The sequence below is a fragment of the Aquarana catesbeiana genome, linkage group LG06 (assembly GCF_042186555.1).
Source record: "Aquarana catesbeiana isolate 2022-GZ linkage group LG06, ASM4218655v1, whole genome shotgun sequence".
NCBI classification, from domain to species: domain Eukaryota; kingdom Metazoa; phylum Chordata; class Amphibia; order Anura; family Ranidae; genus Aquarana; species Aquarana catesbeiana.
In genome coordinates, this window is record NC_133329.1 from 377,703,587 (window position 1) to 377,718,809 (window position 15,223).

The window sequence follows — 15,223 nt, forward strand, 5'->3', positions numbered from 1 at the left end:
CCTGGTCAGCCTAAAATTTGACTGCAATGTCTGCACCAACAAGGAGAGGAATACAAGCGAGAAACAGTACACACACACCCATCCCTGAGAGGTAGAGAGGTTCAAAAGTCTTATAGATGTCCTTTTTCATACCTATTGGAAGCTGAAAATCACTGTAGTAGTCGGCGCAACTACAATGATAGCCATAATTTTCTGGGTCCTGCTTGGGCTTTAAGTCAATGGCTTCCCCTCTGCACACTGATCACATGGGGTCACACTTTAGGTACCGCCTCCATTTATAGAAGTATTATTTTAATTAAATATGTGACAGAACTGCTTGGCACCCCATTTAGGTGCTTTCACCAAACAATGCCTCCTGCCCTCCAAACCGTTCCAGCAGACCGAGAGCTAATACCAGTCCTGTTACCCCAAGCATCGTACACAGACAAGAAGTTTGGATAAAAACCAAAGGAATGGCTGTTTATTGAAACTCAGACACATACTTTATACCCCACAGGGGGACATTCTCCTCTAGAGGATATTAGCATGACAATACAAATTTCAAACACCAATTCAATTAACAGCTAACAGCTAACAGTAATCTAATTAAACAGTAAGTTAATCAACAAACATATAACATCCCAAAATAATGTGGTAACAAGGTGAAGTGGATACAATACTAGCAGACAGACAGAAACAATAGGTGACTCAAATAACACAATAACAATGGGAATTCACATCTAGGTGGCACACAATGGGAGAGACACAAACTTGTGTATTCTGTCCACTGGACAAGTCATCAGAAGACAAACAATGTTCCAGCATTGGAATGAATTTATCTTCATAGATTTCTTGAGGGATTGAAGTAATTGGTGCAAATAATTATTATTCGAGGGTGGTTATGGATTCCCTCTATTTATTGTCTATTCCCGTAGTTAGCTAGTCTATTAAAACTCTGATCACATGTTACTGTTGATATCACAATAATACAAGGTTAGCTATGAAACCAAGTACAACGGCTTATAAAACAAAGGCTTATTTATTTACCAAGAAAATAGGAAAACACTAATATGAGAATACTAAAGAAAGATATTACAATATTACAAAATGATATAACCCGAACATATAATATAAGAATATCAAAGATACTTATCACAATGCTTTCCTCGAGATTTGCTTCTACTAGCTGGGCTCAGATGACCAAGAGAGCGAGCCATGCGGCTCGGAAAGCCACCCGTGAAAAGGGTAGAGGAAAAAAGAGGAGGCTCTTGGACTTGTTCAGTCCTTTTATATACTTCAATCATACACCATCCAACCCAACCCCACTGCCATCCCATCTAGACTTTTGACACCATCAGTATTTAGGGGACAGTCTTCCTTAATATACTATATTACTGGTCATCCTGTCGTATGGGCCTCTAGGGGCAGCATTGTCCATGTATCATGTCTCTGTATCCTAGGTCAATCTTCAAGCTTAGCTGGCCCCTTTTGATCTTCTGTAGCAGGACATCCATCAATCCATCTTGTCAGCTATGGTCCTTTTGAAGCTCGCTTATCATACCGGTCGGCTCGGAGCCAAGCCCTTGTTACAAGCCTTGCTAGCTTTCAGATGCAGATTCTGAAATGCTACAAGCTCTAATGTGTAACTGGTTACATTCTGACTTGGGGCCATTTGCCTGTATCAACCAGGGAATGAAATACCAGAAATATGACATTAGACCATGTTGCCTTCCAACAGGGATCCTGTTGATAAATATGTCTGTCCCAAGTGAAGGAGTCTCCCAACCCCAGTCTGCAGGAGGGGCACCTTATTCCCTCTGAACGTTACCCTGTACAGGATTAATATTACACCCTTCCTTCCACTCCAGAAGAGAAGCTTTGTTGTCCTATTCAGAAAAATTAATCCAAACTATGCTCTCAGTGATCATCACATTGTTATAGAATAATCTGCTCTCTCCATGGGCCATAATCATTTGGTAGGAGGCTTGCCTTGCCTTGCCTAGTCTTCTCCAAAAGCCTCTGTCCTGGTTGAGTCTGTCACAAAATACAACTCATTCTCTGATTGAATGAGGAGGAAAGGCAGTGATAATTACCATCTTGTCCAATCAGAGTATACCTTATATTCATTGTACAATTACAAGGCTTTCTGTGAATGGTGGAGGTACCGATCTAGCCAACCGCTGTGGTCAGTGTGCAGACGGGAGGCTATTCGCACAGAACCCCACCATGTCCCAGAAGATTACTTATCACTATAGTAGCACTGACTACTACAGTGATTTTCAGCTTCCCCAGTTGCCCATCAGGTATGAGATATGCATACTGACATTGGTCCAAGCTGCTATATAGATCATACCTGGAGTTGAGATGTAATGTATTTTTGGTTACAAATATGCCTGATCATAAATGAGTTTAAATACCAAATCTTCTTTTACATACACTCATGCACTTTGTTTGTATTAGTATACCTAAGCTATGCTCATCTTTGTATCTGTTGCAGATGAATGTTACCTGAACAATGGTGGCTGCAGTCATCAATGCAGCGTGGCCCCTGGCAGGGGTATTGTATGTTCATGTCCTCAGGGGATGTACCTAAGTGCAGATAACAAGACCTGTGACATTGTGGATTATTGCACAAAGCATCTAAGGTGCAGCCAGGTGTGTGAGCAGCACAAACATGTCGTCAAATGCTCATGTTATGAAGGGTGGACGCTAAACCCAGATGGGGAAACCTGCAGCAGTGTGGGTAAGTTATGGAATCTTTTACCTGTAATTATTTGCAGTTTCCAATTACAAAATAATAATCAATTTTAAAGAGAGCCAGTAACATATGACGCTCTTTTATTTTGATGTACATTATCTTTTTTTTGGGGGGAGACATTGAATATGGCTATTTCCTTCCAGCAGGAACATAACCAGGCTATATATACATACACTACTTACTTACAGACACATATACTTACAAGCTTATGAACTTTAATGGCATCCCAGTCTTAGTCGGTAGGGTTCAATATCGAGTTGGCCCACCCTTTGCACCTATAACAGCTTCAACTCTTCTGGGAAGGCTGTCCACAAGCTTTAGGAGTGTGTCTATGGGAATATTTAACCATTATTCCAGAAGCACATTTGTGGGGTCAGGCACTGATGTTGGATGAGAAGGCCTGGCTCGCAGTCTCCGCTCTAATTCATCCCAAAAGTGTTCTATTGGGTTTAGGTCAGGACTCTGTGCAGGCCAGTCAAGTTCCTCCACCCCAAACTCGCTCGTCCATGTCTTTATGGACCTTGCTTTGTGCACTGGTGCTCAGTCATGTTGGAACAGGAAGGGGTCATCCCCAAACTGTTCCCACAAAGTTGGAAGCATGAAATTGTCCAAAATGTCTTTGTATGCTGACGCCTTAAGAGTTCCCTTCACTGGAACTGAGGGGCCAAACCCAACCCCTGAAAAACGACCCCACACCATAATCCCCCTCCACCAAATGATTTGGACCAGTGCACAAAGCAAGGTCCATAAAGACATGGATGAGCGAGTTTGGGGTGGAGGAACTTGACTGGCCTGCACAGAGTCCTGACCTCAACCCGATAGAACACTTTTGGGATGAATTAGAGCGGAGACTGTGAGCCAGGCCTTCTCTCCAATATCAGTGTCTGACCTCACAAATGTGCTTCTGGAAGAATGGCCAAACATTCCCATAGACACACTCCTATACCTTGTGGACAGCCTTCCCAGAAGAGTTTAAGCTGTTATAGCTGCAAACTCAGTATTGAACCCTACGGACTAAGACTGGGATGCCATTAAAGATTATGTGTGTGTAAAAGCAGGTGTCCCAATACTTTTTGGCAATATAGCGTATATATATATATTTTTTATAAATGTTATTTTATTTGCTACATTTATTAAAAGCAGATCACAACATTTCAAGCTCAGACTACACAAACCACTAAATGAGTCAGAGGAGTGACTCCTCCCCCACACTTCTATCCTTTCCCCCTGCTTACTATATGCTCTAAGTTGAAGCCATTCTTCAGCCTAGAAACAAAAACATTTAAAGTCAGAAGCTACAAATATTTTTTTTAATAATAGGACATTTACCTGTCCTGGGATCCAGCGGCGTCCTCACCCAAGCCGCTCATCTGCTATCTTCTGTTTCCCGATAACATAATTACCTTAATCCAGTTCTAAAGAAGCAAATTTCTCCAGGAAATGTGTCAACATTATTTATGGTTGATATGTAATTATTTACAGTTTTTTTTTTTTTTAATTACAAGTTTATAGTTTTTAGTTTTTTTTTTTTATAAGGCATAGAGTACCCTGTTTTGGTTGTAGTAGTCACAAAACAATCTGTAAATGGATGGTTAAGTCAGTTTTATATTTCTGGGATTTGAATTAATTTCATGAATAAAACTCTATCATTATATTGAGATATGTTGACCTTGTCAGTGCTGTATTTAATGCCCAGCTTCTTCATATACTGTATCTTTATATTTGTACATAAGGGGATGAAAGCATCGTGAGATCAAACTCCTCATTATTTCTTCTCATTTGTAATTTTTTTTCCCTGCTTTTTCAAATTAAAAAAAAAAAAAACTGATAAGGCTTCATTTTTCTTTTTATTCTAATTTCCCAGGGTTTGGGTGTAAAAAAAAAAATATAATAACTTTTTCCCCATCTGATGTGCCCATGGCTATGGTTTCTGTACAGTTGGTTAAAACATTTTTCAAGCATTATGCTACAAATGTCCAATGATCTTCTATGACCTGTATCTGTGTTTGCAGCACACACCCAGCCTTCTAATTGCCATTCTCATCTCCGTAATCATTACCTCTACGCTTAATGAGCTTATTACTAATAATGATTTTAATTTCATTTCAGATACATTTGAAGCTTTCATAATTTTTTCCATCCGTCACGAGATAAGACGGATCGACCTTCATAAGCGGGATTACAGTTTGCTGGTTCCCGGTCTAAGGAACACAATAGCTCTCGATTTCCATTTCAATCAGAGTTTGTTGTATTGGACGGATGTTGTCGAGGACAAAATCTATAGAGGTCGGTTATCAGAAACATCAGGTGAGCCGTCGTTTCCTCACATCCCTTTTGTGGACAACAAATGTGTAATCCACCAAAACAATAATTACAACAAATGATTATTCCCTATATGGATGGCACAAGGAGAGTGTATTGTTTTAGCATTGTTGGTGAAGGCTATACGCCATTGTACTGGTAAATTACCTTCAATTTTATCTCAATGTATTACAGTAATGTATGGTAAAACACTTGTACCTCAATTTAGCCTTGGTTCACACCTGACCGAGTTGAAGGGATTTTCTACAAACCCATCAATGCTCCATAAGGTATGCCTGAAGCTAAGAAGGAACAAAATAGGCAGAGGACATACGTGACAGCAGGGGCAGATCCAGAGTCTTGTCTCGGGAGGGGCACTGCCAGAAAATACGTTTTTTTTCAGGCAATTAATCGGGGAAATGGCTGGTGTTGGCACTTCATTCCTTACAATGTAATAATATAAATAATGCGCTTCAATCATCCTGGTGCCAGAATGATTGAAGCGCATTATTTATATTATTACATTGTAATATAAAATGAAATGATTCAACTCACCATAATGCAGAATCAGTGGGAACCCTGAGCGTGTCACTTGCCACGTCACCTGCCACATGTTGTGTATTGAACTTTCCTGCCACCAGATGCAGATTGTCACTTGCCACATCACCTGCCACATGTTGCGGATTGTCACTTGCCATGTCACCTTCCACATGTTGCGGATTGTCACTTGCCACACCACCTGCCACAAGTTGCGGATTGTCACTTGCCACGCCACCTGCCACATGTTGCGGATTGTCACTTGCTTGCCACCAGATGCAGATTGTCACTTGCCACATCACCTACCACATGTTGCAGATTGTCCCTTGCTTGCCACCAGCTGCAGATTGTCAGTTGCCACATCACCTGCCACATGTTGCAGATTGTCACTTGCCATGTCACCTGCCACATGTTGTGTATTGTCACTTGCCACACGTTGCGGATTGTCACTTGCCACGTCACCTGCCACACATTGCTGATTGTCACTTGCCACGTCACCTTCCACATGTTGCGGATTGTCACTTGCCACGCCACCTGACACAAGTTGCGGATTGTCACTTGCCTGCTAAGGTGGTATTTTGCTTGTCTCTTGCTTTGTCCCACCCAGAGTCAGGCAGCAGAGAGATGATTTAATCTCTCTGCTGCTTGTGCAGCCTGCACAGTGAGGGCGGAAGTTACTGCAGGGATGCAGGGCGAGCGTGGGGTGGTGAAAGATGATGTCATCTCTCTGCTCCCCCGCCCACCAGCTCGCTGATTGGCCAGCCGCCCGCTAACACACTGAGCCGCTCAGCTGACCGCTTGCTCTCTCAGCCGCCACCGAGCCGCCCGCCCGCTCACATACCGAGCCACCTGGCAGCCCGGACTGCCTGCTCTCTCACCCGCCCACCCGCTCACACACCGAACCACCCGGCAGCCAGGCCCGCCTGCTCTCTCACCCGCCCAGCCGCCCCTGCCACTAGTTTCTGGGGGGGGGGGCAATTGCCCCGTTGCCCACCTGGATCTGCCCCTGCATGACAGGGTGGAAGAGAAAGCAGGCAAAAGGGGTTAACTATTTTAAAGTGGTGTGGCCAGTTAGTGACGCTTACCTGATTGGTTGAGTAGACAAGGTGAATGGGTATGATCATGCCTGAAAACGCCCGAAGAACACATGTACAAACTCAAATAAAAAAAAAAAAATACTTGATGAAGCTGAAGCTCAAGTTTGAACTGATAAAAATCAGTGCTAAAGAAGTAGCCAGCCCACTAATCTTAAACATATACTGTATAAAAGTCAATGACTCAAATGAAAAAAAGGGAGAACTCTTCGGATAAATTCTTTTGATCAGATGATCCATCAAAAATCTGGTGATGCACTTGCTTTGCTGCCATCTTCAGATAGGGAAAATCCTTATGTAAGTTACAACAAAACACACAAAGCGAGGGTGCTCCAGTCTCATGCATTTGCCATTTGTGTAAAACCATTCTATTGGAATAAAACACATGGAAATATACTCACAAAACATAAGTAAAAACAGGCACATCAATGATCCAAGATTACAGTCCAGTGCGATGTATAGGTGATAGCCATACACATGGAGCGAGGCTAATGCTCTGCCCTGGAAATGTGTTAGCCTCGCTGAAATTGTTAGAGAGGGTCAATTTGGTTGTTTTGCAGGCTGGCTGGTAAGTGTGTTGGGTAATCTTTTGTTTGTTTTGGGTCATTGATGTGCCTGTTTTTACTTATGTTTTGTGAGTATATTTTCACGTTTCATTCCAAAAAAATGACTTTATGACTCTCACTGCTGTCGATCACAGTCAGTGAAGCGTGACCCAGGGGTGGGGCCAAGACACACTTTGTGTGTCTATAGACACACAGAGCTGGGCTCAGGAGTGAGCCCGCACAAGTGCCCTCATAGCAAGCCGCTTGCTATGGTGAGCACTTGGCAGGGGGAGAAGCCAGGAGTGCTGGCAGGGGACCCTAGAAGAGGGGGATTGAGGCTGCTCTGTGCAAAACCATTACACAGAGCAGGTCTGTTTGTTATTTAAAAAACAAAAATCATTTACAATCACTTTAAGGGCTCTTTCATGCTGGTAGTTGGGGCGAATGGTAAAAACAGGTGACTGAGTCTGGGTTTTCACGCCTCCTGGCCGCCCACCAGAATTCAAACATTACAGCCTGACAGGGCTGTACACATCCTGCGGCCACAGCAATCTTACCATGGGCTGTATGGTTTGACAGCGTGGCCACCATTGAGATCAATGGGGCCACGCTGCAACCGCAAGCCAAAAACTTGTCTTGCAGTTGCAGAACAGTCTCACAATGTAAAATTGCTGTTCTGTAATAAAAATAAAATAAAATAAAAATTAATAAAAATACAGCAAAAACATGCTGTAACAGTGTGAATGAGACCTAGGTGGGTATACTTTTTTGCAGCCCTACTCCACTGAGATGTGTGCACTAAGGGTATACACACTAAAAGTCATCCACTTACACATATGAAAAGTTTAAAAAGATAACAGGCTAAGTTTTTTTTATTCTTTTCCTTAGCGTTGCAAAAGCTAAAAGCAGTAAAAGTCCTTTCACTCCTGATTACTAATGATCCTCCGTACAATTATTCTATAAATGACAGCCATGATTACAGCTGATAAAAATGTGTGCATATTTCTGGGCTAATTAGCACTTATTAATTTTTTTTTTCCTTTTTTCTAGGTGTTAGCGGGATTGAAGTCGTCATTCAGCATGGTCTGGCCACACCTGAGGGCTTAGCGATAGACTGGATAGCTGGGAACATTTACTGGATAGACAGCAATTTGGATCAAATTGAAGTTGCTAAATTAGATGGCAAAATGAGATCGACGTTAATAGCAGGTGGGATGGAGCACCCCAGAGCTATCGCCTTGGATCCGAGATACGGGTAAATTGTTATTATTCATATTTGCAAATTCATTTTAGCTTTAATTGTATTTAGGATAAAAAAAAAAATGCAAACTTCCTTAATTGCTGTTTTTTTTGTTTGTTTTGCATTTATGGAAATAAAGTCCCCCGTTTCCTAATTTAATCAGCCATCTTGGGAGGCAGGACAAAATACACAAAATGAGGAAGTGTAATCAGTTATGACAAAGCATGGAGGAAGCATAATTGAGATTTCTGAGTTAGTCCAGGTTCACGCTGCTCCGACATGAAAGTCGCGCGACTTCTGATCTGACTTTACCCTGCAACTTCAGTCCAACTTTGATCCGACTTAATGTGACTTTTTACACTGAATGTCTGCGGCAAAGTTGGACCAAAGTAGTGCAGGAACCTTTTCTAAAGTCTTGTGTTGGATCAGTTAAGACGGCTCTCATAGGGAAACATTGAATTTGATATGTCATGCGACTTGTGCTCTTTCAAGTCAGATACCATGTTGCTTCAGTGTGAACCAGGCCTTACTTGTCAGTTAAGTTATCTAAATCAAAAATGTTTTTTTTCCATTTTAGATAGAATAGTGAAGGATTTTTTTGCCCTCTGTGCACCATTAGGGAGACATCCCTTTATTTTCTGTATATGCAACAAGAAGTAAGAGCAAATCTTTTCTAAGCCAAGGAAATACCCCCTTCAGGCTAGTTTACACTAGTGTTAAAGCGGTAGTAAACCACCATGCTTTTATTTTTTTTAAACCTGCAAGGTAAAGTTATAGTGTGTTAGTATGCATTGCATACTAGCACATTATGTGAAACTTACCTTAAATGTACCGGAAATCATGCAAGATGTGGGAGGCGAGGCGTCCTTCTTCGGGCCCTCATTTCCGGCTGATGACATCACGTCCGCCCCATGGTGCATTCCACCGCCACCAGGAAGTAGAAGTACACACCAGTGCTCTGCATCTACTGGCCCGATCGGTTCCCGTTGGCATCTCCTACTTCAGATTGATCGCAAGCCTGGACTCTTGCACAGTGTCTTAATGCTTTTCATTCTACTCCCTTCGTCAGTAATGTTCTTTTAGTGGAATAAAAGTTTTTTATTAATACTACACTTAGTTGGCGCTGTGTATCTCTCTCTCCTCCCCTGTCTCTGAAACCGGCTCACTGAGCCATCGGCCCACCAGGAAACTCCTGGTAGTCCCGATGGCCAGTACATGCCTGCCTTAAAACAAAGCCCTCCAGCGATGCGTTGGCACCGCTGCCGGGGCTTCTATCTTCATAAGGTCTTCCTTCCTGGTTTGCATCCTCTGGCCGTCTGATTAGCCACACTCCCGTACATACGTGTAGGAGCTGCTATTCACGGCACAGGACTCTGAAGGAACAGCATGGGCATGTCGTTCCTTCTGGGCGCATCAGCCCATTTACAAGAAAATGTTTCCTAAACGGTGCATGTACTGTACCTATAGGTAAGCCTTATTATAGGCTTAACTATAGGTAAATATCAATCATGGGAGTTTACTCCCACTTTAACCCTCTACGATGGATCGTTTTTCAGAGGGCGCTTTATAAGCAATGAGGGGCTTTATGTTCTATTGCCACTGCTTATTTCAACCACTAAAAACCTACACCACTGGGCCACAGCCATGGGCATTGGACGCGGTAGATGGGCAGCCTAAATGAGTCATGTTTGGTGAGCGGTACTGCCCGCCGAATGCAACAGGGGGTTTAATTCTTCATGGCTGTGGCACCCCTGTCCAGTCCCTGCTTGGGAGGTGGTAGAAAGTGCAGCTTATCCAAATGTTTTTAGTATCCCCCCAGCCATAAGTGTAAAATAGCTACGCTTCTGCATTTTCCAACTATTTGCAGAGAAAAAAAAAAACATTAAATTAATAAATAAAATAAGAACAGCAATAGATATTTAAAGCACCCCCCCCCCCCCCAATCCGCATGCACATAAAGTTGTAATTGCACCGCCAGTGTGCCTACATATGAAAACAACAATTGCACGCATGTATTGAGTATTGCCCCAAACCTCTTAGTGAAAGCAATTATTCTAGGGCCATCATTTACTGTTAACTCTAATCTTTTAACCTGTAAATGCTTTCAAATGTCAGCTAGGAACCATTTTGGGTACCAAAGATTGTTGTCAGGGTTTAGGTCTACTTTAAAGAGACCATGTCGCTAGTCCATTCATTTTAACAACAGATTTCCAAAACACAATTGAGGTACATTTATTGTTTTTTAGCCATGTTATATACCTCTAAGAACCCTTGTGTGGACATCTAAAAGGTCAAAGACTGCTGCTGGGAGTGACTATCTTGTATATAATGTCAACGGACTGAGTGACACTCAGTAGTATACTCCTTTGTTCCTAAGGTGAAGAGAGGGGCAGAGGAGGTGGGCCAGCACAGAGCGTAGTTAGACACTCCCAGAAAAAGAGAAGGCTATGACATGCAAGGAGGTGGAGGTTGTGCTAGGGAACCGACTCTTCCTGAAGAAGACAAATTTGCTATGTACGCTAATAAAAAATGATTTATGGAAAGGAAAGCACACCAAGTAAGCCAACCATTCTAAACTAGGGTTCCTTCAGAGTTTACTAGTGGTTCATTAGCTGATTAACCTCCTATCTGATGATGCCTGTAGAATTCTGGGATCAGTGCTACTTGGAAGAGCCAGCTGTATAACACCATTGACCACCAATGTAAGGGGCATTCTTCCCACTGACCACCAATGTAAGAGGCATTCTTCCCACTGACCACCAGTGTAAGAGGCATTCTTCCCACTGATCACCAATGTAAGGAGAATTCTTCCCACTGATCACCAATGTAAGGGGCATTCTTCCCACTGACCACCATTTTATGGGGCATTCTTCCCACTGATCACCAATGTAAGGGGCATTCTTCCCACTGACCACCATTTTATGGGGCATTCTTCCCACTGATCACCAATGTAAGGGGCATTCTTCCCACTTATCACCAATGTAAGGGGCATTCTTCCCACTGATCACCAATGTAAGGGGCATTCTTCCCATTGACCACAATTTTAAGGGGCATTCTTCCCACTGTCCACCATTGTAAAGGACATTCTTCCCATTGACCACCAATGTAAGGGAAATCCCTCTCATTAACTACTAATGTAAGTGGCATTTTCCCTTGTGACCACCAATTAATGGAGCTCAGAATCCCTCAGTGATTGGGCTACACTGTTATAACAATTCAAGAATGGACATTCCCATTGTTACAGATACTTTTTAATGACAGGCTCTCTTAAAGTAGTTCCTTTGAGCCCAAGAAGCCCCAAGAATCTCAAGTGCACAGTATGCACAGGCCTAGACCTCTGCTTTAAAGTTGAGGTAATATCCTGCCATTCAACTGTGCAATGTGAGAGTCTCTACTAGCCACTGGAGCTCTTACATTGGGCCGATGAATGATGGGCAGGGGACTTTGAGTTCTCATAATGGTCACCATACTGTGCTCAAGCCTCTGTAAAACAAAAAAGTAAGGCATCTAATTTGATTTGAACATTTCAAGGTCCCTAATTACTTTTTATTCTATTAAAGGCCATTTATGTAATCTGTCAATCGATTTAAAACTGAGAATTGTTTAATTAGACGTACGAAATTCTAATTGTGTAAGGACCAAAAAAAGTTGTATTGAAATTCCACGGTGAAATTAGAGTGAAATCAGCAGCAGATGCAGAAACAATAGACACTTATCCTGGCTTCATTTTCATATGGCTTGCGAGTTCTGATAATGCTCCTGTTTATCCAGCTGAGGCCACCATCGCCCTCCCTGCGCTTTATAGGGAACCAGAGTTATTACAGCTTCTCATTCTGTCTGACATTTACATTAAGTGGTACTTGACCTTTGCAGTCTAACATTTTAGATATTCCCTGTTTGGAGAAAATCATTTTGATAATGCTGTTCAATGACTTAGTTGATTTTAATAGAACTTAAATTTGCTTTACTGAACTTGAATTCATTACAGTGTGCATTCCTATATGGTTATTGTTAATTACCTATTTTTAAGATAGAAAAACAGATTGTCGTACAGTTTTTTCTTCTTTTTAAAAAAAAAAACAGCCCGCTCTAGGTCAGTTAAAGAAGAACTGCCATTCTGAAGCTTCCCTTCAACCACTTTGCATATTATTTTATATATATTGTGATTCTGTACTTGCCAAATATGCTGCAGAAATCTATTTAAAGAAGAAGAGCTTTGTGTCCTCCTGTCACAGCTGCCCCACTGATGACCTCATGAACGGTGGGGGGAATAGTCAAGAAGCTGCAGGAGAAGTGGAGAAAGTACAGATCGAATGATCTACACAATACACAATGAATGAAGCAGGGATATCCTTGCACTGCAGGTTCTAAGGTACAGCTTCCTTTCCGGTAAGGAGAACAGTCAGCAACACAGAAGTGACATCACTGAATCTCACTCTCATGATACTATCAGTCAGAGGCAGCAGATGATCTCAAATCACAGACATTAAGTTATGAGGCTACTGAAATTGCAGTGCCTAGGCATGTCAGGGAAGGCACTGCAAGTCTTCAAATAGAATTCAAGGCAAATGGTACACAAAATGAAGTATATTGGGTGATTCCATGAGCCAATGAGAATGGTTGGATTACTTGCAGCATTTTCCTTTTCATAAATTATTTTTTATTCAAGTGCATAGCACATTTGATCTCTTCGGGAAGAGCCCGTTCTCTAGGACATCATCTCCCTCCTTGCATGTCATAGCCATCTCTTTTTCTGGGACTGTCTAACTACTGGTGGTCAATGGGAAAAATGCTTACATTGGTGGTCAATAGACATGTGCATTCGTTTTCGTCCGAATGCATTTTCGTCCGAATTTCGGGTATTTTCGCAATCATTTCAACAAACGATAATGAACGTGCAGAATCCAAAAACCAAAAGATCCGACATAAACAAATGCTTTATTTTCGTTTTCGTTGCGACAACAGTTCGATATGGATAGAAGATTCGACATGACGCTGACAATAGCCATCTGTGTCCATCAAACCTGTGGTCGAATGTCCCTAACCTTAGCTCTATTAGTCCAAGATTATTCTACGTAGAGAGAAAAGATTTGACATAGAGAGAAAATATTCAACATTATAGAGACAATAGCAAAAAAGGGTGAATGTGCCTAACCTAACTCTATTAGTCCAAGATTATTCGACTTAGGGAGAAAAGATTCAACGTCAAGATTCGATGAAGCAGTCGCCACGAGTGTACATTTCTGGTCAAATGCTCCGCCCATAGGCTATAGAAGAATTCTAATGTTGATTGATTAGTAATAATAATTAATAAATATAATTATTAATAGTGTCATACAACATTAGAATTCTACTATAGCTTGTAGGCGGAACATTCGACCGGAAATGTACAATTGCGGCGTCATACAGTTTAGCTGCTCCGTCGAATCTTCTTAGAACATTCGACAGACACCATAAGCCTTCAATGACAGATTCGACCCTAATTATTACGGATTTTCGGACGAATGCATTTTTTAACTAAACAAAATAAATAAAAAACGAATTTCGTGAGTAACTAAATAAATTTATTTTTTGGACGAAAACGAAATTCCGAAACAAAATATTTCAGTGTGCACATGTCTAGTGGTCAATGGGAAACATGCCCCTTACGTTGGGGGTCAATGAGAAGAATGCCTTTCCTTCACTGTTGGTCAGAAAGCCTTCCATACAAACAGATAAAGAGATAATGGTGTCATACAGCTTGCTCTTCCAAGTATCATTGACCCCAGAACTCTACAGGCACCATCAAATGTGAGGTCAATCAGCCAAGGAACCACTAGCCACCTCTGGAGGAACCCTAATTGCGAATGGTTTGGTTTAGTTGCAATCTTTTCCTTTCCTAAAATGTTTTATTCGTGTGCATAGCAAATTTGATTTCTTCAGGAAGAGTCAGTTCCCTAGCACAGCTTCTCCCTCCCTGCATGTCATAGCCCTCTCTTTTTCTGGGTCTAAATACGCTCTGTGCTGGCCCACCTCTTCTGTCACTCTCTTCACCTTCAGGAGCAAAAGGAGGATACTACTGAGGATCACTTGAGCCAAAGTTGTCCCTTAAATATAAACCTAAAAAAAAATTTAAAAAATTAAGTATCAATTAAGGTACTAATTATTATTTTCCCTCTCTCTGCAGAATAATGTTTTGGACAGACTGGGATGCCACATTTCCACGTATAGAGTCGGCCTCGATGAGTGGAGCAGGGAGAAAGATTATCTACAAAGACATGGAAAGTGGCGCTTGGCCTAATGGCCTCACCGTGGATCATTTTGAAAGAAGAATAGTTTGGACAGATGCCAGGTAATATTTCCGACTGAATCTCTGTACAACCATATAAAGAGAGCATTTATTGCAGCTTGCTGTGAAGGAAGCGTAGACAGTATGACATAAGTGAAGTGGGTGTTGCCAAGAGGAACCAATCAGCTTACATCTGTCACTTAACCATGCTAGGTGTAAACATGTGATAAAGACAGTGGAAGGGGTTAACCTCAAAATGGCAGAGCACAAAAATGTCTTCTGTCTCAAATAAAAGCCAATGCAGCGCCAAAGTCCCTTGATATTACAAGAGGGTTTTGTAAATGCGGGACTGTGTTCAACCGTACTTACACATAACCCAGTAAATTCAAACATTTCTCTTCATTCCATTACAGGAAATGTAAAAACAAAGATACTCCCGTGCTACCTACTCTATCTCTACCTTAATGATGAACTCTAATGTGCAATCAAATAAGTTGCTGC

The 15,223-nt window shown here is 41.8% G+C and overlaps 1 protein-coding gene across 6 annotated transcripts in view; it reads left to right on the forward strand.

Moving 5' to 3' along the window:
* LRP1B (LDL receptor related protein 1B) overlaps positions 1-15,223 on the forward strand; it is a 2,172,167-nt gene that overhangs the window by 1,346,778 nt on the left and 810,166 nt on the right. For all 6 annotated transcript variants that reach the window (XM_073634235.1, XM_073634238.1, XM_073634240.1 and 3 more), the window contains exons 23-26: positions 2,477-2,722; positions 4,847-5,044; positions 8,265-8,469; positions 14,621-14,785. In XM_073634235.1, the coding sequence (XP_073490336.1) occupies positions 2,477-2,722; positions 4,847-5,044; positions 8,265-8,469; positions 14,621-14,785 (814 nt within the window). The remainder of the gene's footprint in view (positions 1-2,476; positions 2,723-4,846; positions 5,045-8,264; positions 8,470-14,620; positions 14,786-15,223) is intronic.